General features: G+C 38.6%; 1 protein-coding gene across 1 annotated transcript in view; it reads left to right on the top strand.

The window, feature by feature from the left end:
- The window catches only part of MALRD1 (MAM and LDL receptor class A domain containing 1), a 640,413-nt gene that overhangs the window by 317,930 nt on the left and 297,104 nt on the right, over window positions 1-25,379 (top strand). Inside the window, exon 28 of the mRNA XM_054724807.1 lies at window positions 24,280-24,525. Coding sequence (XP_054580782.1) covers window positions 24,280-24,525 — 246 coding nt within the window. The remainder of the gene's footprint in view (window positions 1-24,279; window positions 24,526-25,379) is intronic.

The following is a 25,379-nucleotide window of genomic DNA, read 5'->3' as shown; positions in this document are numbered from 1 at the left end:
GGGGGTCACTTGAATGCTAACCACAGAGTTGGAAAAGGTTTAACAGTCTTCTCATATTAGATGAAGATGGTATTTTCAAAAGAGAAACCAGTTCGGTTCTGCAATTGTGGCTTCCTTATACACAAAGGTTACAGGTATATCTGAAGACATTTTACCTCCCCTACTACCAATAACAGGGGCTTCTTTTGACTACCTTGGGACCCCACTTCCAGGAGTTTCTTGGACTTAATTTATTGATGGCTTGGCCAAACTAAATCTGATGGTGTCCACTAGGTGGCAGCAGCCATCTAGTCCCAATTACTACTCTGAAAGACTATCCGTCTTGCCTCAGAGCAGTAATGGGAAAACCAGTCTTTATGTTTATGTTATGTTGCTTGTATGATTGTCTTATTTACCAGGAATATTTTAAGTTCATATAAGGCATGGATCATATCATATATTCCACATATTTCCATGACAGACCCTGTGAAAATTGTCCCTCCATTCAATTGTTCCTCTTTTCCCAATCAAATGCACTGAAAAAATGGACATGGTGTTGGCCCCTGAAAGATGTGTCTCTTTGATTCAAAGAACCTTATTAGGCTGAATGGTCCCTATTAATATCTACTGCCTCCAAGAATTATTTTTACACTTGAATCTTTAATATTCTTAATATTATTGTGTCCTATGAGACTGAATATAACCAGAAACTATTGTAGGTGTAGATTCACAGGAACAGCTTCACGTGACTTTATGTCTAGCTTCAGCCCTCTGAAGCAGTGCTTCCCTGGGAATTAAGCTGGACCAGGGTAGGCTGTCCCTCATTGATTTCCCATTATACTTTGAAAAGTTGAACTCTCTGTCAAATAATATTGCTTTTTAGGATTTTGCATTAAGTTTACCACCAGACTCTGAACCACAAGTAGCAATGTTATAGAGTAGAAATATTGGACTTGATTTTTTAAATGAATTTTATTCCTTTGTATCCTCACAGTTAACAATATCACCTTAAGTAAGTTATTTCACCATTCTGTGTCAATTTCCTAAATATGTCAAATATCAAATGAAAAAAACAACAACGAACTAATTGAGACCTAACTAGTCTCACTGCATCCGGTCACTCCCAATTTTAATTCTTTTTCAGTTAAAAATGTTAGAACAATACTCTGACCATATCACTCCTCTGGTGAGATTTACTGAATAGCTTCCCTACACTAAAGGATAAAGTTCAAACTTCTTAGATGGGTATTCCACTCTGGTTCAATTTATCATATGCTTACTGGTTGATACTCTATAAATGATAATGTTCTAAGCTCTAGTGATGCAAAGCTAAATACCACAAGTCGTTTGTTCTTCTGTAGGAAGTTTATAGTTTGATAAGGAGAGGCATCCAGGTAAATGAAAAATTATTTTAAAAACATACTATGTGCTATATAATATTTTGATGAACACATTATTTGGATCCTCCCCCAAGTAAATAATAATTAAAATAATAATAATGTAATAATAACAGCTATGTATGGTATATCACTGTTGGCATTTTAGATGATTTTTTTTGTGTGTAAGATTATCTTCCCCTTATATATGATATATTTGAATGAAAATCACACAAAGAGATATGGGATTCACACTTATGTTTGCCTAATTACAACATCCGTGTACCCCTGTATTTGTTTTATATGATGCCATAACAAATACTACAAATGTAGTGGCTTTTAAAGAACATGTATTTATTATCTCATAGCTCTGTAAGTCAGAAATCCAACACAGGTCTCACTGAGCAAAAATAACAGCGTCTTTAAGGGTGCATTCCTTTCAGGAGGCTCTAGGAGAGAATCTATTTCTTGGGTCATTCAGGTTGTTGGCAGAATTCAGTTCCTTGTGGTTGTAGGACTACGGTTGCCAGTTCCTTGCTAACTGTCAGCTGAGGTTGTACCTAGCTTCTAGAGGCCACTCAGGTTTCTAAGCTAGTGGCCCTCCTGTTCCATCCTTAAAGCCAGTAAAAGTGGGTTACGTCCATCTCATAATTTGTATCTTTTTAGCCTCTTTTTCTATTTTTGTACTTCAGTCTTCTGCCTTCTTTCACTTTTAAGGGCTTATGTGATTAGTTTATGCCCCCTGGAAAATCCAGGATAATATTCCATTCCAAGATTATTACCTTTGGTTACATCTGCCAAAACCACATCTCCCCTTCATGTAAAATAATATATTGATAGGTCCCAGAGATTTGGGCAGGGACATGTTTGATATTCATTATTCAGACTACAATACCCAGTTTCTTTTCTTTATCATTTTTGCCTAAAGAATGAAAAATCTGATAAAGTTCAGTTAGTTGGAGTTGATGGAATAGTACATTTTTAATACAGAGATAAAGATATACAAACATACCTCTTTTTTTCTGTGCTTCAGAGATGTGTTTTTCACAAGTTGAAGGCAAGACTCTCCATCAGCAAAAAGGTTATGATTCTTTTATTGCAATACTCGCTCTATTGTGGTGAGCCTGTACCTAAAAGGGAATGATCAAAGACTCAGGAAGAACATGATCAAAGACTCAGGTGCATAAAGGCCCATGTATGTTTAGAGGAATGAACAGATGTCTGGTGTGAATGAAGAGTAGATGATGTAGTGAGGACTTGAAATAATGATGCCAGAAAGAAGTGCTGGGATTGGCTTGTGAATGTCCTTGAAAGCTGCACTCAGAGGAGTTTGGACTAAATCCCATTGAAGATGGAAAGTGAGGAAAAGTTTTGAACATGAAACAGAGAGCTGAGTATTCTATATGATCATATCTCTACTAATTCCCTAGCTGAATTTTGGAGTGAGAGAACATGATTTTTATGTTCTGGCTCCAATATTGATTAGTTCATTCTCTATACAGTTGCTCTTAAAGTTTGATACAGAAAAAGTATGATTATATACATGTGAATATGTACAGGTACATACATGTGTGCAAATTTCTACACATACAATATTAAAGTGCTTTTCAAAGTATTAAGTTCTAGGAAAATATTAATTTGTTTCTCAAACAAGATTGATTTTCAAATACTGAAAAGGCATTTTTCTATTCTTCATATTTCTTCCATGAATCCTATCCTTCATTTAGGGCGTTAGTACCCAACTCCTCTATGAAGTCAACCCATGCTACTGGTGTCACCAATCTTTCATAGGATTCACTACGTCATTCAGTTCTCCCACCATGTATTGAATTGCATTTATAGAAAAACTTTATTATAACTGTGTGCATGGTTATTATTAAACCCCATTAGAGAAAGTTATAGACTTTTTGATTCTTGTTATTTCTTAATTTTTCTATTTTATCCTAGAATTTCATGCAATGTGCTAGAATGAAAAGGAACACAAACTTCATTTTTTATCCATTTGGGTCTAAGTCTCAGATCCACTTTTAACAAACATTGTGAATTTGCACAAGTTAATTAATATTGGTGTAGAATCAAGGTAATACTTATTATTAAATATTGTGAGACTTATAGATGGTATTTATAAAACGTCTAGCATTGGTTGGCATTCCATTTATTTTAGCTATGAAAATGACATAAATGACTATTAATAAACTAGAGGCCCCATGCACAAATCTGTGCACAGGTGGGGTCCCTCCAGGGCCAAAACTGGCAGTCCAATGCCCCCTGCTGCTTCTGCCTGCCACTTCAACTCATCCTGGCCCCGCTGCGCCTGTTGCGGGCTCGCGCCCAGTCAGTCCTGATCAGGAGAGGCTTGCGCCACTGCAGTGGTGCTCACCAGCTGTGAGCCCTGCATCTGGCGCCTGTCCCCGGGATGGGGTGGGGTGGGGTGGGGGTGGTGTGCAGGGCTGGGATGTGATCGGCCCTCTGGGTGGGTGGTGGGATGCCCTTGCCAGCCCGGGATCTGGATTGGTCCCGCTGATGTTTGCACAGTTTGTCAGGAACCACCTGGTGGCCACTTTTATATCGTTTCTTCCCTGCGGAGCATCTAGGGTGGGGAAGTGGCCGTGGTGTCCAAGGCTGACTTCCAGGAGGCCGGTGATGCTGTCAGGATCATGCCGGCAGTGCCGGACTGTTGGTACCTGGCCTGTCTCCACAGATTGGAACTACAGGACTATTGAGGGAGTGAGTGGCTGCTGCTGGGCTGGTGGGCCACCAGGAAGGGGGGTCAGCTGAGTGGTGCTCCTGTGTTGAGCAACTGCCCCCTGGTGGTCAGTGCGTGTCATAGTGTTTGGTCGTTCAGTTGCTTAGGCTTTTTTATATATATATATATAGGTTTTTTTTTTTAACAAAGCATATGTGCCCGTTAATTTGTTTTGATATCACTATTTAAGTAGTGATTCATTTTTCTTTAAAACATCTTATAAGAATTTATTTATTTTTTAAAATGTCCTTGTGAGGTCAGTTTTAATAAGTGGTTTAGAAGTGGAAAAATTTTTATACAGAAAGGTTAAAGGAACTGATTAAGACCAGACATTAGATCACTGAAGTTCTGTGAATTGACCTGAATGTGGTGACTTTAGGTGCTATGCTTAGTTAACGGTTTTGCTTCCTGCACTTAGCCTTCTTTCACCAAAAGTAGAACTCATAGTGCTACACTTATCTGGCATTTTCATATGTTCATCAAAATTATTTGGCTTCTTGATTACACAACAGGAAATAACATTGATTCTTTATTTGATATTTACTCAAGTTTTTTCTTCTATTTTCCAAAAACTTCAGGAGAAAACAATTTGTGTTTGATTAACTTTATTACTTCAATTCCTTCAGTTTTGATCAATTTCTCAACCTTTTCTAAGTAATTTATGACTATCCTCTTTTATTTTTATAAATTTACATATAGTTTATAAGTATACGTACAGTTACTTATCAGTAAATTTCAAGGAAAATTCAGCATTTTCCCTGAGAGAGCAATTAAATTCAGCAGTATAGCCAATATTTGCCAATGCATGATATGCTGTGATAACATGTCTTAACTGATTTTTAGACTTGGAAACCATTTATACTTCCCTCAAGCTCAGTTTTCTTGACTCTACAAAAAGGATCATGTTCTCTTAATCTCCCTGGGAATTGAGATGAGGGCAATCAATATAAGATAATACATGTTAATGTCCTATAAATATGAAGTATTTACATTTTAGTATGATATACATTTCTCTTTCTTGCAAATAATCCTATATAATAAAAGGCTAATATGCAAATCTACCAAACAGTGGAATGACTGGTCACTATGACTCACACTGACCACCAGAGGGCAGACACTCAACACAGGAGCTGCCCCCCTGGTGGTCAGTGCGCTCCCACAGCGGGAGCACTGCTCAGCCAAAAGTCCTGAGCTGGGCTCACAGCTGGCTAGTGCAGTGGAGGTGGCGGAACCCTCTCCCATCTTCTTGGCAGCGCTAAGGCTGTCCAACTGCTGGCTTAGGCCCGCTCCCTCTGGTGGTCAGTGCCACCTTTGAAAATGGAGATAACTAACATTTCTTGCAATGTTTTAATGAGAAATAGAGATAATATTTATAGACTAGAGGCCCAGTGCACAAAATTCGTGCATGAGTGCGGTCCCTAGGCCTGGCCAGCGATCAAAGTGTGAGAGGGCACAGGCTGGGCTGAGGGGCCCCTTCGAGTGCATGAATCTTGTACACTGGGCCTCTGGTAATAGAATAAAACTTAATTCTTCCTCAGGCTTTCTCCATCCGCCACTTAAGTAAATAGCTACATCATTCAGCCATTTTCTCATGCCAAGAATCAAGGCAACTCTTGGCCTCTTCCATTCTTATTATCCACCTTCCATCTACTGAGAATTTCTATGGGCTTTATCCTAAAAAATATTTTCTAATTTCAGCTACTTTTCACCATTAACCCTGCTATTACACTCATAATTGTTACAACAGGTCACATTTGTTGAGTAGTTATTATGTTCAAGGCACTACTTATTTAATACCCCTAATCTGAACCTACTTTATAGCCCAAGCTGGACACAATAATAGCTTCCTAATTGCCTCCTTTTATGCATTATATCTTTAGCTTACTTTAAAAATCCACAAACATGTAATTTACAGTGTTGAAGATTCATGGAAGAAATTTCTTTACAATGTAGTGTCAGGGAGTGCTGCTTCTCTTTAGAAAATAGTGTGACTTTATCTTACAGATGCTGATTTTTATACTTCCTATACTTATCCTTTGTGATACTCTCAGTGATCTTGTGGCACAATTACTATAACTCTGTAGGTTGATTTTTGAGTTCTAAGCTAGTATCTGGAGTCATTGTACCATTTCCTCTTTCTCTATTGATTCAGTCAATTTACCCATTTGTCCAGTTTGATTTTTATTGAAAGGAAATAATATGCAAACTATTAATAAAATACCTATGCCAATCTCCAAAATTCTGTTTTCCTATTCCTTAATATGTGTATCAGCTCATCATGCTTTGAACTGAGATACAAAATGACTTGCCCTCAGTATAGAAGGCTGACATGGGCCAGATGAACTGTTTGGTAATTCTAACCATGCTGACAACTTGATCTGCTATCTTCACACTTTAGAAGATTCTCCAACAAACTGAGACACAGTGCACTCAGGGTTCCCATGTTCATGATTATTGCTGCCCCTTCAGTGTTAAGCAGGAGCCTTCTTCCTGCACAAAGGTATGAATCATTCTTCTCCCATTATTATTCTGAGATTCATTGGTGGGCACAGGCGCATGGTGTATGAATTAGTACTTCAGGTTTCCTTCTTTTTTTCCTTTTAAATATTTTTTTATTGATTTCAGAGAGGAAGGGAGAGGACGAGAGGGATAGAAACATCAATGATGAGAGAGAATAATTGATCAGCTGCCTCCTGCATGCCCCCTTTTGAGAATAAAGCCTGCAACCTTGGCATGTGCTCTGACTGGGAATCCAGCCTTGACCTCTTGGTTCATAGATCGACACTCAGCTGGGTATACTTTAGGTTTCTTATCCTTAATTGCCACCTTTGAAAATGGAGATAACTAACATTTCTTGCAATGTTTTAATGAGGAATAGAGATAATATTTATAGACTAGAGGCCCAGTGCACGAAATTCATGCATTAGTGAAGTCCCTAGGCCTGGCCAGCGATCAAAGTGTGAGTGTCTGGCATGGATGGGCAGGTCCCAGCTGACCTCTGGGCCCTGGGCAGCACCTGGGCCCCTGGGCCCCCACGTACCTCCCTCTGCCTGAGTCACGGCGCCAGAGTCCCCACACGGAGATGTGGTGAGTGCGGCTGGATGCCACAGGCTGGGGCACAGCGTGGGCCTCAGGGCCGCCCAGTGGTGCCACATGGAAGCTGGGCTGGCAGCACACTCTCTCCCTTTCGGCCTCGCAGACCAGCTCCTGCTCGAACTCACGGGGAGCCCGACTGGCCCCTGCAGTCCCAGCAGCTGCGGCCCAGCTTACCTGTAACAGGCTGCATGGGTGTAGAAAAGGCTTCTTGCATGTGCACAGCACCTGAGCACAGGGGCTTCCCCAGCACGTGATCCTCCCTGGCGCACGAGCCCTGGCATGCCGGGGGAGGGGAGCAGGGGGAGTGAAAGTGAGCTCAGCAGACACCACACATTCTCACTGCACTGTCCCAGTCACCCCTGCTCCCAGTAGCCATTGAGGGGTCGCAGCCCCCCACCCGGGCACCGCAGGAGATTGGTTGCCACCACACACCCCCATTTCCCCGTCCCAGCCTGGGCCTGGCCCTGATCATGTGATCAGGGCTTACCAGCCACTGGTCGCCATCTGTGGAGCGATCAATCAGGGCTGGGCCCCCCACCCAGCTCCCTCAGTGCCCGGGAGCCAGGCAGCGGCCCTGTCCCCCGCCGCCGCCACTGGTCGCCATCTTTGGGGTGATCAGCAGGGTGATCGGGCCCCTGCTTGCACCCTCCTTGCCTGGTGCCGCCTGCTCACCTGCTCCACCATCCCACCACGGTCCCACTCTCATCGGGGCCCATCGGGGCTTGCAGTGCCTCCACTGCCACCCGCTGACAGCGCCACATCACCAACACCTGCCATGTTCCGCACCACCCCCTGGTGGTCAGCGCACGTCATAGCGAGCGATCGAACTCCCGATTGAGGGGACAATTTGCATATTAGACTTTTATTATATGGGATTGCCTGGTACAAAGCACTTTATATAGGAGGTGACTAATAAATAGTAGGTACATTATGATTAATTTTACCACTCAGTTTAAAATTGCTCTTCAGTCCTTTTAAATTATATTACATATATGCTAATTCACATATGTAATTTTCACATATACACACATGTAATGCACACGTGTGTGCTATGTATGTGAATTATGTGACACATATGTAATGTGTGTATGTACACACAAATACTTCAAAACAGTTTTACCCTAGTAAGATGATATATGCTTTAAGGAAAGGGAGCTCATATTTTATTTCTGTTTTAAAAGAATTTTTTACTCTACTCATTATGAATGGTATATATATATAGTCAAAAATACATAAACTGAAGAAAATTCAAACAGTTTATTTCATACTAAAATCATTATAATATTATTGACTTTATTCCCTATGCTGAGCTTTACATCTAAGGTCTGTTTTGTAACTACAAATCTTCACCATTTTTACCTAGCCCCCAACCCTCCTCCCCTCTGGCAAACATCAGTTTGTTCTCTTTATCTATGCTTCTGTTTTGTGTGTTTTTTAAGATTTTTAAAAATTTTAATTTATTGACCTGAGAGGAAGAGAGAGAGAGAGAGAGAGAGAGAGAGAGAGAGAGAGAGAGAGAATGAGAATGAGCGAGAGAGAAAGAAACATCAATTTGTTGTATTTATGTATTCAGTGGTTGCTTCTTATATATGTCCTAACTGGGGATGGAACCCACAACCCACAGCCCAGGCGTCCTCAAACTACGGCCCGCAGGCCACATCCGGGTGTTTTGCCGTTTTGTTTTTTTTACTTCAAAATAAGATATGTGCAGTGTGCATAGGAATTTGTTCATAGTTTTTTTAAACTATAGTCCGGCCCTCCAATGGTCTGAGGGACAGTGAACTGGCCCCCCGTTTAAAAAGTTTGAGGACCCCTGCTCCAGCCAACTGAGCTACCCAACCAGTGCGAAGCTGTTTAGTTTTGTTTATTAATTTATTTTTCCACTTATAAGTGAAATTATATCTTTGTCTTTGACTTATTTCACTTATCCTAATTAATTTTAAAATAAAATACTTCACAAATGGGAGTGGTGTTTAGGCCTAAACATACTGTGAGTATGTTTTGCTTCCTCTTAATATAATTTAGCTTAGATGGTCTGTTTTATTTTATTTTCCCCTTTGAATTAAACATTTACCTCAGCCCTAGCCTATTTGGCTCAGTGGATAGACTGGTGGGTAGTGAGTTTAAATCCAGTCAAGGACAACTACCTTGGTTGCAGGCTCAATCCCTGGCCTGGTCACTACCTGTGGGAGTCAAACAATCAATGTGTCTCTCTTACATCAATGTTTCTCTCTCTGTGTCTGTCCCCCTCCCTTCCATTCTCTCTAAAAATCAATGAAAAAATATCCTCAGGTAAGGATTAACAACAACAACAACAACAAAAATTTCCTCAGTTTCCTTACACAAACTATTTTTAACCAGATCAGCAAGGTTTACAAATGGAAATTGCTTTGTTATGGGATCAAGTTATATAAAGGTAGTTTAAATTGGGATTGTGGAAAACAGTATGGAGCTTCCTCAGAAAATTAAAAATGGAACTGCCTTTTGACCCAGCGACCCCACTTCTGGGAACATATCCTAAGAATCCTGAAGCACCAAGCAGAAAGAATGAATGCACCTCTATGTTTATAGCAGCATTATTTACAATAGCTAAGATCTGGAAACAGCCCAAGTGCACATTAGTAGATGAGTGGATAAAAAAGCTGTGTTACATTTACACAATGGAATACTACATGGCAATAATAAGAAGGAACTATTTCCTTTGGTGACAGCATGGATGGACCTAGAGAGTATTATGCTAAGTGAAATAAGCCAGAGAGAGAAAGACAAATACCATATGATTTCACTTATATGTGGAATCTAATGAACAAAACTGATGAACAAAATAGAAACAGAGTCATGGATACATGGAACAGACTGACAGCTGTCAGAGGGGAGGTGGGAGAGGTGGACAGGATGAAAGAAGGTGAAGGGATTAGCCAAAGAACATATATGTATAACCCATAGACACAGACAACGGTGTGGTGATGGCCAGAGGGAAGGATGGCAGGGCTGGGTGGAGGTGGGCAAATGGGGTTGTGTGTAATGCAGACATATGTAATAGTGTCAACAATAAAAATAAAGTTAAAAAAAGACTGGCAAATAGAAAAATGATAGTCAAGGAATAGACTAAAGGCCACGTTCAACTTCTCACTGAAGTGAAGAATTAAGGCCCACATGAGCACAATGCCTTAGTTTAATTCAATAAGTGTTAATGAAAAATCTATGTGTATGTCCTTACTGTGTTTTCAAATACAGCTTTTCTACTTAAGTGACTATACATGAAAAAATAAATAAATTGGTACTGTGACTATAGAATTTTGTCTATAGACATAGTAGAGAAATATTTGCTTAATGTATTAGAAATGCATATTTTGAACAAATTGTTTAGCTGCTATCATTATCCAAAACAAAAGAAAAAAAACAGAAATGTTTGTCATTTTCATCACAGTAAATCTGTCCGAGGTAGTTGACTCTCTTCTTCTAATGCCTTCAGTCTTGGTATCTCAAAGTTTATCAATCAAAACAGCCTGATTCCTTTCATCATTGCCCAACAACCAAAATGCCAACTGACTTTCCAGACAATCATCTAGAAAGCTCACGCTCAGTGACATGTATCCTCCTCCTTGCTATATTCATTCACTTTTTTGTTTATCCAGAAAATGTATAGTGAGCACTTTCTTTTATAAATATTTTTAATTTTTTAATTACAGTTAACACACAATACCAGGTATTATATTAGTTTCAGGGGTACCACATAGTGATTAGACATTTACCAGTATATAACTTACAAAGTGATCACTCCATAAATCTAGTACCTATCTGACACCATACATTGTTATTACAATATTATTTTCTAAGTAAAGCCAGTTTCTATCCCAAAATCTGTGGCCCTACAGGTTTGTGGTGGTCAGTTATTATGCAAATAATCAGGCAGACAAGTACAACACTGCATGTTACGACAGTCCCGGGAAGAGAACTGCCTGGTATGACAAGAGGCTCTCATAGAGGGAATTGACCAATCAAGGTTTCTTACGGGAAGTGGACATTAAAACAAAAATTGCAAGATTTTCAAAGAGAGAGAGTTCTGGAGACAGGTGATCCAGCATTTGTAAAGTTTCTGTTGTTGAAGGAGCGGCTAGAGGGCTAGTAGGTTTGTGGTGGGGAGCTGAGGAGAGCATGGTAGGAGAAGAGGCTGCAAAGGTGAGTAGCACACAGACTTCGAGTTGATCCTACGTCACATTGCAAATCTGGTCTTCACCCTAATGTGATGGGAAGCCTGTAAAGACGTTCAGGCGTGGTGGTGATCCAAGTTGCGTTTTGAAAACACCACTCTGATTACAACGTAGAACATGAATTTCAGGAGGCCCAGAGTAGACACAGAACAATCATTAGGAAGCTATTTCATTGGTCAAGTACAAAAGTGTCCCTTGAGAGGAGTGAGTGATTTAAGAGATATTTGGAAAGTAAAATAAAATGGAAGGTGTCAATGATTGATTAAGTATGGGAAATGAGGGGAGAAACATGGAACAAGAATGACTATTGGGTTTCTCCTGAATTCTTTTATCATAATCAACTTTCCCTTATTGATCTATCTTTTGCAACTCATACTCTACCATAAATTTAGGGTAGATCTTAGATATTTTCTCAGGTAACTTTGTTCTTTATATCTTTTCTAAACTGATATTTTGTTCTCCCTTAATTTCAACATTTCTTCCACAGTCATGTAGAGTGGAGAATGTTCTATCTCCCAGTTCCCATAAACCATGGTATCCAGGAACTGTCAACATTCTTGTAACTCATTCCAGATCCTCATCCAAGGATTCTCCAACCCTAACTGTCCTATTTGAGCCCTTTCTTTATCCTAGAATGGGGTTCTGGCCTGTTCAGGCCTTTGTTCTGACATCATGCTATTACTTTTAAAGTTAATGCAAATATTTACTTAAGCTTTTTTAAAAAAATACGTTTTATTGATTTTTTACAGAGAGGAAGGGAGAGGGATAGAGAGTCAGAAACATGGATGAGAGAGAAACATCGACCAGCTGCCTCTTGCACACCCCCTACTTGGGATGTGCCCGCAACCAAGGTACATGCCCTTGACTGGAATCAAACCCAGGACCCTTCAGTCTGCAGGCCGACGCTCTATCCACTGAGCCAAACCGGTCACGGCCAAATATTTATTTAAATACACACACATAGTATTACCAAAAAGTCATTTGATTTAAAAAAACAAAAAAACATTTCTGCCCTAGCTGGTTTGGCTCCGTGGATAGAGCGTTGGCCTGTGGACCAAAGCTCCCGGGTTCAATTCTGATCAAGGACACGTACCTTGGTTGCAGGTTCCTCCCTAGCCCTGGTCCTGGTCAGGGTGCATACAGGAGAAAACCAATCGATGTGTTTCTCCCACATTGATATTTCTCTCTGTCTTTCTCTCTTCTACTCTCTCTAAAAAATCAATGGAAAAATAGCCTCAGGTGAGGATTTAAAAAAAAATACCAAAGAACATTTCTTCTAACTCCAGCCTTTATGTCCCTGCTAGAGGCCTAATGCACGAAATTCGTGCAAAGCTAGGCCTTCGCAGCTGTGGTGGCTGCCTGGACCCCTCCCTCGCAGCCGTGGGTGGCTGCAGCCCCCGCTTCATCCTGGAAGGATGTCTGGTCTAATTAGCATATTATGCTTTTATTATTATAGATTTCCAGAGGAACCCTTAATTTCTTATGTATTTATTCAAAGGTATTCAATAAATACATGAGCATGTGTGTATGTTGTAAGTTTGTATGTATTTCTCTTCTTCACTTTACGAATCTATTGTTCACTTTATATGCCAAAGTAAATTTCAGGTTCATCAAAGGTTTAAAAATGTAAAATCATACAGTAATCATACAGCACTAGAAAAAATATGGGAAAATGTTACTTAATATTATATTGTCAAATATCATAAAAGGAAAGATTGACAAATTAGACTGCATAAAAGTACAAAATATAATTTTCCTAAAGTGATATTGATCTTGAGATTTATCCGTAGGTAATACTTGAAGCTCCAGCTCTGTCTCATGGCCGCAGCTCCCTTCACAATGCCTTAGACAAAACTAATTCTCCTCAAATACTCAAAGCTCTATCAGGTGCATTGAAAGACAATGAAAGACTATTATATCCTACATTTCCTGGTGGCAAAAATAATTCAGTGGACTGTCTTCATGCTATTCCTGGTAGTTGAACTTAAAATTTAGGGGATAGGGGCGATAAATGGTGATGGAAGACTTGATTTGGGGTGGTGAACATACAATACGATATACAGATGATGTGTTGTGGAATTTGTACCTGAGACCTATATAATTTTGTTAACCAGTGTCACCACAGTAAATTCCATTAAAAAAATAAAACTTCAGAAAATAATGATTTTTTATGATCAGACTCACTACCTTACCTTTCTAAATAGGATAACTAGGAAAGAAGGTATACAAATTGTTCAAAATTTCTTCCAAGTCAGAATCATTAAGGCACATTTCTTTTTACAGGTACTTTGGATTTATTGCTTGAATGCTTTCCCAATTATAGAGTTAAAATCAGTTGAATGTTAGTATGTAATGTTAGCATAAGATTTTAAAAACATTAATATTAAAATTGGGTAACTTAAAGATTGACATATAAGTCATTCTTTCTGGAAATATGCCCTGAATGAATCAGAGTGGTAACTTTGTTAGTATAAATTTTGTCATGTAGCTCAAGACTGCAGAAACTGCTCTTAGAATATTTGGAGAGCTGCTATTTGGAATGAGAAATATGGAGGCTGCAGGGACAGTATTTGGACCGATTTGCACTTTGTTTCTGGTTGGGGCTGAGACTAGGGATAGTAAGTATTGCCTAAAACATGTAAGCATAAAAGCTGCTGTTTTCTCTGAACTAGAGCTTCAGCCATATTGGATCATATACTATATTTACCAGCCAGTTGGAACCACATTAGTCCTTTCTCCTTAAGCCTGGAGGCTTCTTTTCTGCCTAGACTTCCATGTTTTTCTCTTTTTTTAATGCAAACACAATTTTTCTACCTATTTTTTGATCAGTTCCTTAAGGCTACTGTCATCTATTTAATGGAATTTCTTCCACATATTACCTCCTTCTATGTTAACATTAAAAGTAGATGCCATTGCACTTCCTAGTTTCAAGATTTTGCTGCAAATTACTAAGGAGAAAAATCAAAAGGCTTAAAAAAATATGATGGTCTTTCAAATGTTTCAGGATCTCCCAAAGCAACTGGTCTGCCTTTTTTTTTTTTTAACCTACTACAAAGAAATTAACCAGAAAGGTTTTATTTTCTATTCTCACATCACATAGAAGGGTTAGCTGCCCCTCTGAACTCTCTTGCCAGGTAAATAGAATTACGAAGTGAGAAAAATAAAAGCAGCCCCTGACAACCCAGGCTTGGCCTTTCATATAGGCACTGGTGCTGCTACAAGCTGGTGATTCTCCTGTTGAACATAAACAATTTCACAAAACATCAATATTAGACAAGGCCACTCGGGGACCATGGTGGATTAAGATAAAAACAAGATCAGTTTTCAGTTGTGCCTGAACACAGACAAAACACAAACATTTTGATTCATCTGAGTGAAAGCTGTTTCTAACCAATTATAACGCTACTAGAGGACCGGTGCATGAAATTCGTGCACTAGAGCGGGGGGCGGGAGGACCCACAGCCCGGCCTGTGCCCTCTCACAGTCCAGGACCCCCTGGGGATCAGGTCTAAGCTGGAACTCAGACATCCCTCTCCACTGTGCTTGCCAGCCCTGAGCCCGGCTTCCGGTTGATCAGGGGCAGGGGCAGGGAGGAGGGAGAGTGTGGCTCAACCAGAAGCCAGGCTTGCAGCTTCTTAGCGCTTGCCCCACCCCACCCCCCGCCCACTGGTGGGGGCGCGATCTGGGGCTAGGCTGGCTAGGTCGCACCCTGTCCAGTCCACCCTCTGTGGAGGCTCCGGGACTGCAGTGCTGCAGCCTCTCCAGAAGTGATGCTTCTGCAGAAGGGGCCATGGTGCTGGACCAGGACCACCATGGCTCACTGGCCCCGCCCCCGCCCACTGGTTGTTCTAGAAGGTCATCTGGAAGGTTGTTCAGCTGTTCGATCTAATTAGCATATTACTCTTTTATTAGTATAGATTCTATTCTAGTTTTCCTTTTGTTAGATAAGAATTATTAAGACAGCCAATCATAGAATTAGCCCTGATTCCTGACAGTAATTGATCTGGAGCAAAACTCCATTTCCTTGGACACCCCCCTCCAAAAATAGCCTAACCAAAGCCCTAATTCTATGATAAGTTCTTTATACCCTCTTACTGAACTGCCCCATTTATTCCAAAGGTATTTGTTCATCTACAGTGAGTGGCCAGATTATTATGATCCCTGAATGCATAATAATCTGGCCACTTAGTGTATGTATGTGTGTGTGTGTGTATATATATTAGAGGTCCAGTGCATGAAATTGTGCATGGGTGGGGTCCAGCCAGCCTGGCCACAGGGAGGGGACATGGGCAGTTGGCCGGCCTGCCTGTTGGTCGAACTCCTGGTAGAGGGGACAATTTGCATATTAGCCTTTTATTATATAGGATATACACTGAGTTCAGAGATAATAATAATCTGGCTACTCAGTGTATGCTACAAGTAATAAACCCAAGTTGTTCAGCTGCAGATGTGTGACTGGTGGTCTTTGGCTGGAGGACAATGATAAGAGAGAAAATGGGAGCAAGATTGTGGGTTTCCTGTTGCCCATTTTAAGGATTTAGCTTTTACTCTGAGTGAGATTAGAGGATTTTCTTTTTTTTAAACTTTTAATATTGTTTTTAAATGTTTTAATGGTTTTCAATTCACAGAAATAGTGCAAAAACTTTATGGAGAACTTGCACTTCATTCAGATTTGCAAATTATTATCATTTTGCCCATTTGGTCTACATATAATCTTACTTTCTTCTGAATCATTTTAGAGTAAGTTGCAGAAACCATCATGCCCTTTTACCTCTAAATAATTCATAGTCTGTTTCCTTTAAATTACATGTATAATGATCAGATCAGGACATTTAACATTGATACAATGTTATTCAATTTTTAGGCCTCATTCAAACTTTACTAATCACCCCAAAATGTCTTAATGTACTTTTCTTTAACCTGGTTCAGGATCCAATCAAGGATTATGCACTACATTTAGGTGGGTTTTGTTTTTTTTATTGTTGTTGTTTTGTTTGTTTGTTTTTTAATCCTTACCCTAAGATATTTTTTCCATTGATTTTTAGAGACAGTTGAAGGGAGGAAAGTGGGGGAGAGAAATAGGAGAGCGAGCTAGAGAGAAAGAAGCATCAATATGAGAGACATATGGATTGGCTGCCTCCTGCAGCGGCCTTTAACAGGGACTGGGTATTGAACCTGCAACTGAGGTATGTGTCCTTGACCAGGAATAGAACCCTCAACCCTTCATCCACAGACCAACACTGCAACCACCAAGTTAAACCGCCCAGGGCATACTACATTTAGTTTCCATGTATTTTTAGATTTCTTTCATCTATAACAATTACCCAGACTGTTTTTATTTTTTTTTAACAAATACAGGCTTTTTATTTTGTGGGAATACCTCAACTTGTGTTTGTTAATTTCTCTTCAAATTAGATTCAGTTTATGCATTTTGGAGAAAAATACTACATACTAACATCACCATTTTCTAAAATCAGTTGATCATATGTTTGTGAGTCTATTTATAAGCTCTATAACCTTGATACATTGCTCAGTCTGTCTATATATGTCAATCCCACACAGTGTTAATTATTATAGCTTCATATGTAATATGAAGCTATAATAATTGGTTATATATAATATAATATATATAATCAGTTACTATAAGTCTGCCAACTATTACACTAATGTAGGTACTTTGCATTTCCAAATACATTTTAGAATTATTTTGTTAATTTTTACTAAATCCTGTTGAAATTTTTATTGGAATTATATTTTAATTGTAGATAAAATTGAGCTTTGAATATCATGGAGGTTTATGATCATAAACCTGATAATTATCTAGGGTCTCTTTTTTTTACCCAGTGATTTATAGTTGTCAGTGTAAATGCCAGGCATGTATTTTGTTAAACTTATCCCTAGAATTTCATTTTTTGGGATGTTATTTTAAAAGGATTTTTTTAAAAAAATTGGCTTTCAGTTGTTTATTTCTGGAATATGGAAATATAATTGATTTTTGTATGTTGGTAGTATGTAATCTCGCTAAATTTACTTGTTAGTAAAAATACCTTTCTACAGGTTTTGTAAAATTGTAGATGAACACATTCAGCATGTTCTGACAGCTGCTTTAGCTTCTTTGATAATCTCTTATATCTATACTTGTTTCTATTGGCTAAATTTTCTCCTCATTATAGATCACATTTTCCTGCTTCTTCACATGCTAATAATTTTTAATTTGATGCTATATATTGTGAACTTTATGTTGCTGAGTTCTGAAATTTGGAATATTCCTTTAAAAAGCATTGAACTTTGTTCTTAAGTTGCTCACAATTCTGTTTGGTCCTTCTGATTCTTATTTTTAAGTTTTTGTTTAAAGACAGGTTTAGAACAGAAATCACAATTTTTTCTTCAGTATTTTTCTTTAAACGTAAGGGAAAATTTTTTAGTCTTATTTTCAAAGCCAACTCTTTTAAACACAAGTTTAGTTTAAGAGGAAAATATCTCAAGAGATTGAATGTGTTTAGCCCTGTTGCAACTACTCAACTTACATTTTAGTGTGAAAGTAACCTAATCATAGATAATATGTAAACAAGTGAGCATGGCTAGGTCTCAGTAAACATTATTCAGTTACACAGGTGGTAGACCAGATATGGTCCTGACATTGTAGTTTGCCAATCCACAGTCTAGAGTCTACTTCCTTCTAGAGTTTCTCTGTGTCATTACTAAAATGAATGAACTCTTTCTGGAGTTCCTACTGAATACGCTGCTTATTCAGCAAGGACTCTTCATGCTCACTGGTAGAAAGTCAAAGATATCTGGTTCTATGTGAATTCTGGTCATTTTTCAGCTTTTGTCTCCTGGTTATTTTTCTATTAGAGGTTGTTCTCTGTCTCTCTTTATGGATTTGCCCTATAAATATGAACATTAAAATTCATCCAAAGGCTTAAGCAATTCTCTGGATCTCTTTCTCTATATAGCTCCCTTTCCATCACCACTTTGCCTTACAGACTCTGTCTCCTGAGCTCACTGCAGCCCCATTTTCTGCTGGGCTGACCCTGTGGGAGCTACATTCTAGAAAGTGCCTCAAGCAGAAATATGGGGTGATCATTTGTGCTTCCCCCCCTTTCCCTAAGAGATCACAATTCTGTGCTTCCTGTTGGACAGTGATCTGAAAACACTTGTTTCATGTATTTTGTCCAGGTTTCTAATTGTTTATGGCTGGAGGAGAACTGCATAGCCTCATTCTTACTGTGTACATACTAGGAGAAAAAGTCTTCTCATTACTCTTTTGATGCTCAAATTGTCTGTAATTTGTCCAGTAAGTTCATTTAAAAATTGGCTTTTTATTTTTTTGAAGGTGCTATCTGTGTGTTTTTTTTAATTTATATTTTTTTCTTTATTGATTAAGGCATTACATATGTGTCCTTATCCCCTCATTGTCCCCACCCCTCCTGCTCATGCCCTCACCTCCCCTCGGCCCCCTGGTGTCTGTGTCCATTGGTTAGGCTTATAAGCATGCATATAAATCCTTTCGTTGATCTCTCTCCCTTACCCCCTGCCTCCTCTACCTTCCCTATGAGGTTTGATGGTTTGATCAATGCTTCTATGTCTCTGGATCTGTTTTTGTTTATCAGTTTATGTTGTTCATTATATTCAACAAATGAGTGAGATCATGTGATATTTATCTTTCTCTGACTGGGTTATTTCACTTAGCGTAATGCTCTCCAGTTCCATCCATGCTGTAAAAAAAAAAACAACTAAAAATGGAACTCCCATTTGACTCAGTGATCCTACTTCTAGGAATATATCCCAAGAAACTAGAAACACCAATCAGAAAGGATAGTGCACCCCTATGTTCATAGCAGCACAATTTACCATAGGTAAGATTTGGAAACAGCCTAAGTGCCCATCAGCAGATGAGTGGATTAAAAAATTGTGGTACATCTACACAATGGAATACTACACTGCGGTAAAAAAAAAAAAAGGAATTCTTACCATTTGTAAAAATTGGCTTTTTAAACCTGTCATCATGTCATAATTTTTTGAGCTCTTTATTATTTTCTATTTCAAGAAAAAATTCCCAGGCTCATCTTAAACTCTCCTTTCCTCAGCCCCAATAGATCATTTCCCAAAAAGACCTGGTTCTTTGTATTGGGGAACAGTATTTAAATATAGTAGAGTTTGGGACAGTCAACTTATATTAAAATATCACCGTGGTTCTTTACTGTTTAATGGATCATACAAGACAGGGGTACGGCACAGAGAACAGGAAAGAAAGTATTGCAATAAAATCACACAAAATGGTAGTGACTAAAACCAATATAGTAACAGTAGAGATGATGAGATATATTCTAAGAGTAGCATTGCTAATTAATAGAATTCATTGAAATATTATAGATGAGTTATGAGATGAAATATACATTATTATTAATACAGCTCCTAGAGCTTGGGACAATCCTCAATTATAAGATGGACCTTCATCAAATTTGGCTTGGATGTTAAGACTGATGATACCACATACACACCAAGAGGGTTTAAAAATGTCTGTTACTCACATAATGAGGCTTACTGGGAGATCAGAGTAGCACCCAGGCATGTCCAAAAGTCGTTTTAGAGAGCAGGAAAAGTGGCTTAGAGTTGTACGGTGGTTACGGGGGTGCGACCAGGGGGAGGAATCCTGTGCACAAATAGGGGCTTGTGTGGTTTGAACCTACTGCCAACAGGAGAAAAACCCGGACTTTTTAATCAGCTTTGCCAAATATGGGCACAAGGGGAAAAGCTGTCAGCACTCAAGTCAAACATAAAAAAAATTGAGTCAGACTTCTATACAGAGCTTCTTACAAGGTTTTTGTTGTTGTTTGTTTGTTTTTTCGGAGTATCTGGAGTTGTAGAGTTTCCATTAACAGAGATGAGGAGACTATTCATTGAGAAAAAGTTTTGGAGATAAAATTCACAGATTGTAGTTAAGCGTGTTGCGTTTCAGAAGTCTCTAAGATTTGAGTTGGAGATTTGTAACTTTTCTAATTTATTCTTTTTATAAAAAATATATATATTTTATTGATTTTTTACAGAGAGGAAGAGAGGGATAGAGAGTTAGAAACATTGATCAGCTGCCTCCTGCACACCCCCTACTGGGGATGTGCCCGCAACCAAGGTACATGCCCTTGACCAGAATCGAACCTGAGACCCTTCAGTCCGCAGGCTGACGCTCTATCCACTGAGCCAAACCGGTTTCGGCTCTAATTTATTCTTTTTTTGAATTGCCCATTAAAATATTTTCCAGGTATTTATTTTTTATTAAATTTACCAAGGTGACATTGGTTAATGACACGATATAAATTTCAGGTGCACAACTTTATAACATGACATTTGTGTACTCTACTGTGTGCTCACCACCAAAGGTCTTGTCTCCTTCTACCACCATCTCTTTGAGCCTCCTTACCCTCTTTGTCCTCCCCCTAACCCCTCTCCCCTCTGGTAACCAACATTCTGTTGTCTGCTTCTATTAGTTCGTTTTTTGTTTTGTTTGCTCCTCTTTGCTTTATATCCCACATAATTTATTTTTTACAAAACTAAACTGCCCACCAAGAGGGTCACTGCCTAATTTAAACAAATAATCAAAGTTGCACAATTTCATAAGAGCTTTAAAATCAGCTCTTATGAATCATTTAAAGATGTACACCCTACTCTTAGATAGCTGATTTCTTTGGACAAAACAACAGGCAAGGAAAATAATTTGGAAATAGGTGAATAGCATTAGTTGATAATATCCCTTGATATTCGTCAAAAGATGTTGCATGTTATTTTATGGGTAGAATGCATTATTGCAGTGAAACTTTATTTACTAATGTAGAGGGCTTTCTATTCAAAATTAATCTTGTGTAATATTTGAATTATATTTTAAAATTATGCAGCTATTTGTTTAGAAATGTAAAACTTAATCATTCTGATTATTCTAAAATATTAGCTATATTGATTATGTAATATACTGCAATCTGTAATGTGTTCCCAATTAGAAACATGTCCAAATTATTTTCTAGTTTGCTTTAAAAGAATTAGATTTTAGCTTGGTTTAGTCACTTTGGAGGAAAGTATTTTAGGAGCAGTTTGTTTTTACTCCCCAAGCAAATTGGAATTGGCAGAATCAATATCAATGCCAACTTGAATAAAATGAAACGATCTAGTAATTTCTCAGGTTTTCCGCAGTCCCATGAGAAATAATGCATCTGGTAGTCAACGCCACCACTTTTGTTCCTGGGTGATCTCATGTGTTGTGATAGTTGATCTGATATCACTACTCTTCTCTTCAAGTCAATGGATTAAAAACACAATTTTTTAGACATTAGATCTGGGTTCCAATTGCATCTCTGCTCTTGAAAAATCAGCAAGTCATTTAATGTCTGTAATCCTCAGTTTTCTCATCTATAAATGTGAGGATTAATGTAAACGATCTCCATTTCTATGTAGGTCAAAAAATGTTTTAAGGTTATGATTTAGAATTAAGCTCTGTAATTGAAACATTAGAAGTCTTCTGTCTTACCCCTAATCTGATAAACTGACCTGGGCATGTAAGTGAAAATCATTTAAACCCACACTGCAAGAAAGGGAAATATTAGCAGTTAACCCAAACAGAAAGTTTTGTTAGAGGCATAATGCACAGTTGAAACTTATGTCCAAAGGCTTTGTAATTGTAAAGGCCATTTAATGAGGCAATCTGCAACACACAGTTCAGGAACAATTAGTGTGCAAATGGCTAGCAGCCTTCAGAACAACAGTCTCCTCCCCAGTGGTTTCTACATGGCATTCCAGTCATCTCCTCCCACTTCTTGCCTCTTACTCATCTATTTTCTTAAATGTGAGACTGATTCAGGACTAAACGCTTCTAGATAAGATTTTATTTTACTATTTCATTATTTTTATTTTGTAGTGAATTTATTACGATGACATTGGTTAATAAAATTATATAGGTTTCAGCATGAACACTTCTATAATACATCAACTGTATATTGTATTGTATGTTCACCACCCCAAGTCAAATATCCTTCCATCACCATTTATTCCCCTGTACCATCTTCCACCTCCTCCCACCCCCATTCCCCTCTGATAATCACAATGTTATTGTCTGTTGTCTATGAAGTTGGTTTGTTTTGTACGTGTGTGTGCGTGCGCGCACGTGTGTGTGTGTGTGTGTGTGTGTGTGTGTGTATGTGTGTGTGTGTGTGCTTTGTTTTTTTTGCTTAATCCCTTCACTTTTTCCACCTGGGCCCGCAACCACTCCCCTTTAACAGCTGTCAGTCTGCTCTCTGTATCTAGGAGTCTGTTTCTATTTTGTTTGTTAGTTTGTTTTGTACATTAGGATTGTCTTTCTCTGATTGGCTTATTTCACTTAGCATACTCTCCAGGTCTAACAACGCTGTTGCAAAGGGTAAGATTTCCTATCATGTTTCTTTGGATATATCCCCAAAAGTGGAATCTCAGGGTCATAAGGTAGTTCCATTTTTAATTTTTTGAGGAATCTCCACACTGCTTTTCACATTGACTGTACCAGTCTGCATTCCCACCAACAGTGCATGAGGATTCCCTTTTCTCCATGTCCTCACCAGTACTTTTTGTTGTTTGTTGTTTGTGGAAGTGTCAATTTATGACCTATGCCCATTTTTTAATTGGATTGTTTGGTTTTTTTTTTGCTAGATAAGATTTTATTAGCTGGAGTTTCCTGCTAATAAACACCTTTGGACAAATCTCTCAATCACCTCCTAGCTCTAACCCATACAATCCTCATCACCAGGCAACTTGCCTCAGGCCATGGAAATTATTATCTAGAAGTGGAATTATCTAGGTGTGGAATTATCAGTTCCTCCACCAGGCAGATGGAAAAGATGGATGGAAAGAAAACTTCTGCTACTATAGTGTCACAGAGCAAATGTGAAGCTAATGTTCCAAGTTGGATCTGCAAGCAACTTTTCCTACTGAAATATTATTATCAATGGTTCTATTGTAATATTGGAGCAAGATAATAATAATACCTTCAATGAGCATACTGAACTGCTTTATAATTTCTAAAGCACTTTAGTTTACTAATTCATTTTTTTTTACTTATATTTGCTGATCACCTAAATAAGGGCCAGGCACTGTTCTAGATGCTATTGACATAAACAGTAGGCTTTTTAATGAGTTTAACCTATCTACATTTACTATTATTTTTTTCTCTTTTTAAATAGGAAAACTAAAAGCTCATCAAATCATGTAACTGATAAGTATCAGAGTCATGGTTCAAACTCAGGTCTTCAAAAGTATTGCTCTTTATCTTAAGCTTTGTGAAAAAATATTTATGGTTGACCTTGCTTTATAGGGAAGTTACTTCTAAAATTCCAAACAATTGGCAGATAAATATGCATTGTGGAGAAAAAGCTATTGGATAGTTTGGTATTACCTTTATATCCTTGCCCCTGCTTAAAGGAAGTATCAGAAGCTTGGCTTCTGATAAATATTGGAGTATATGGATACTAATGGAATGTACTTCCAAATGTGCCATAATATATAACCTCTTAGGAACCTAACAATTTTGTTTCAGATTAAAAAATGGGAAGTCTCACTTTGACTTTTAGATCTAATTTACATCCTTAAATATTGCTTACAAGAAATGCTGTTTTTGAGGAGACTTGAGGTACTTTTCTAGATCAATAAAATTATATTTCTTTTTTTTTCCATTTTGAATGATCCTTGTGAGTGATCCTGGGGAGAATTAGGACAGAGAGATAGGGGTCAGATAAATCAAACTCCTAAGAACACCATATTTCTTTATATGTTGAAGTGAATCCATTTTTACTACCTTTTTAACTTCTTCATCCTTTTATTGTTTTGTTTTGTTTTGTTTTCTATGGTTTAGGTTACTGCCCACATGGCTATCGGGAATGTCAGAATGGCCAATGTTATAAACCAGAGCAAAGCTGTAATTTTGTAGATGACTGTGGAGATTCCACGGATGAAAACGAATGTGGGAGCTCCTGTACTTTTGAACAAGGCTGGTGTGGCTGGCAAAACTCCCTGGCTGAAAACTTTGATTGGGTTTTGGGAGTTGGCTCTCATCAAAGCCTAAGACCCCCCAAAGACCACACACTTGGAAATGAAAACGGTAGGTTGTTAGGTTGGTATAGTCACTCTAATCATATTCACAGTGAGCATCACTTTATCTTCCCTGACAGCAACTGGAGTGCTCTGGGGAGACCACCATGGTTCCAGGCAAGTAAGTCAAACATTTAATGAATGTATTTGTCTCCAAGCACTGCCATAACCAAGTGCCACCAACTGGATAGTATAACTAACAAACATTTATTAGCATACACAACAAACATGTATTCTCTCACAGTTTGGGAGGCTAAAATTCTGAAACCAGGTGTCAGTGGGACTGGATTTGAGGGCCTTAAGGGAGGAGCATCTGTTCCATGCCTCTCTCCCAGCCTATGGTAACCTCACATTTCTTGGCTTGCAGATGCTATTCTCCTTGTGTCTTCACATTGTATTCCCTCCATGCATATCTGCCTCGGTGTCCAAATTTCCTCCTCCCTTTTTTAGGACACAGACATATTGAATCATGGCCCACGCTAATGACCTTATTTTAACTTGATCATTGTCAAGACCCTATTTCCAAATAAGGTCACATTTATAGGGACTGGAGATAAGGACTTGAACATCTCTTAGGGAACACAATTCAACCCATAACAGTGAGTATTCAAAACCTAATCTTATGTTGATAGATGATAATGTGTGCTGCCATAAGGTTCATTTCCTAAAGGACACACTCTGAATTCTGCCGCTCATTTGATCTGTTCAGATTCTCAAAATCCTCATCTCTCAAATGGCGATAGTACAATTAGCCCTGTGTGCCAAATGGGTTGGACAGATCAAACGAGGTGATGTGCATGCAGGGAAAGCGTGTGAAAGCTGTAGAAGTGCTGTGCCAATGTCACTGTAAGATTCACAGGTTAA

Source organism: Eptesicus fuscus, chromosome 2, assembly GCF_027574615.1.
Source record: "Eptesicus fuscus isolate TK198812 chromosome 2, DD_ASM_mEF_20220401, whole genome shotgun sequence".
Classification (NCBI taxonomy): domain Eukaryota; kingdom Metazoa; phylum Chordata; class Mammalia; order Chiroptera; family Vespertilionidae; genus Eptesicus; species Eptesicus fuscus.
Note: the sequence above shows the minus strand (reverse complement) of the source record. Positions and strands in the feature narration are given on the sequence as shown.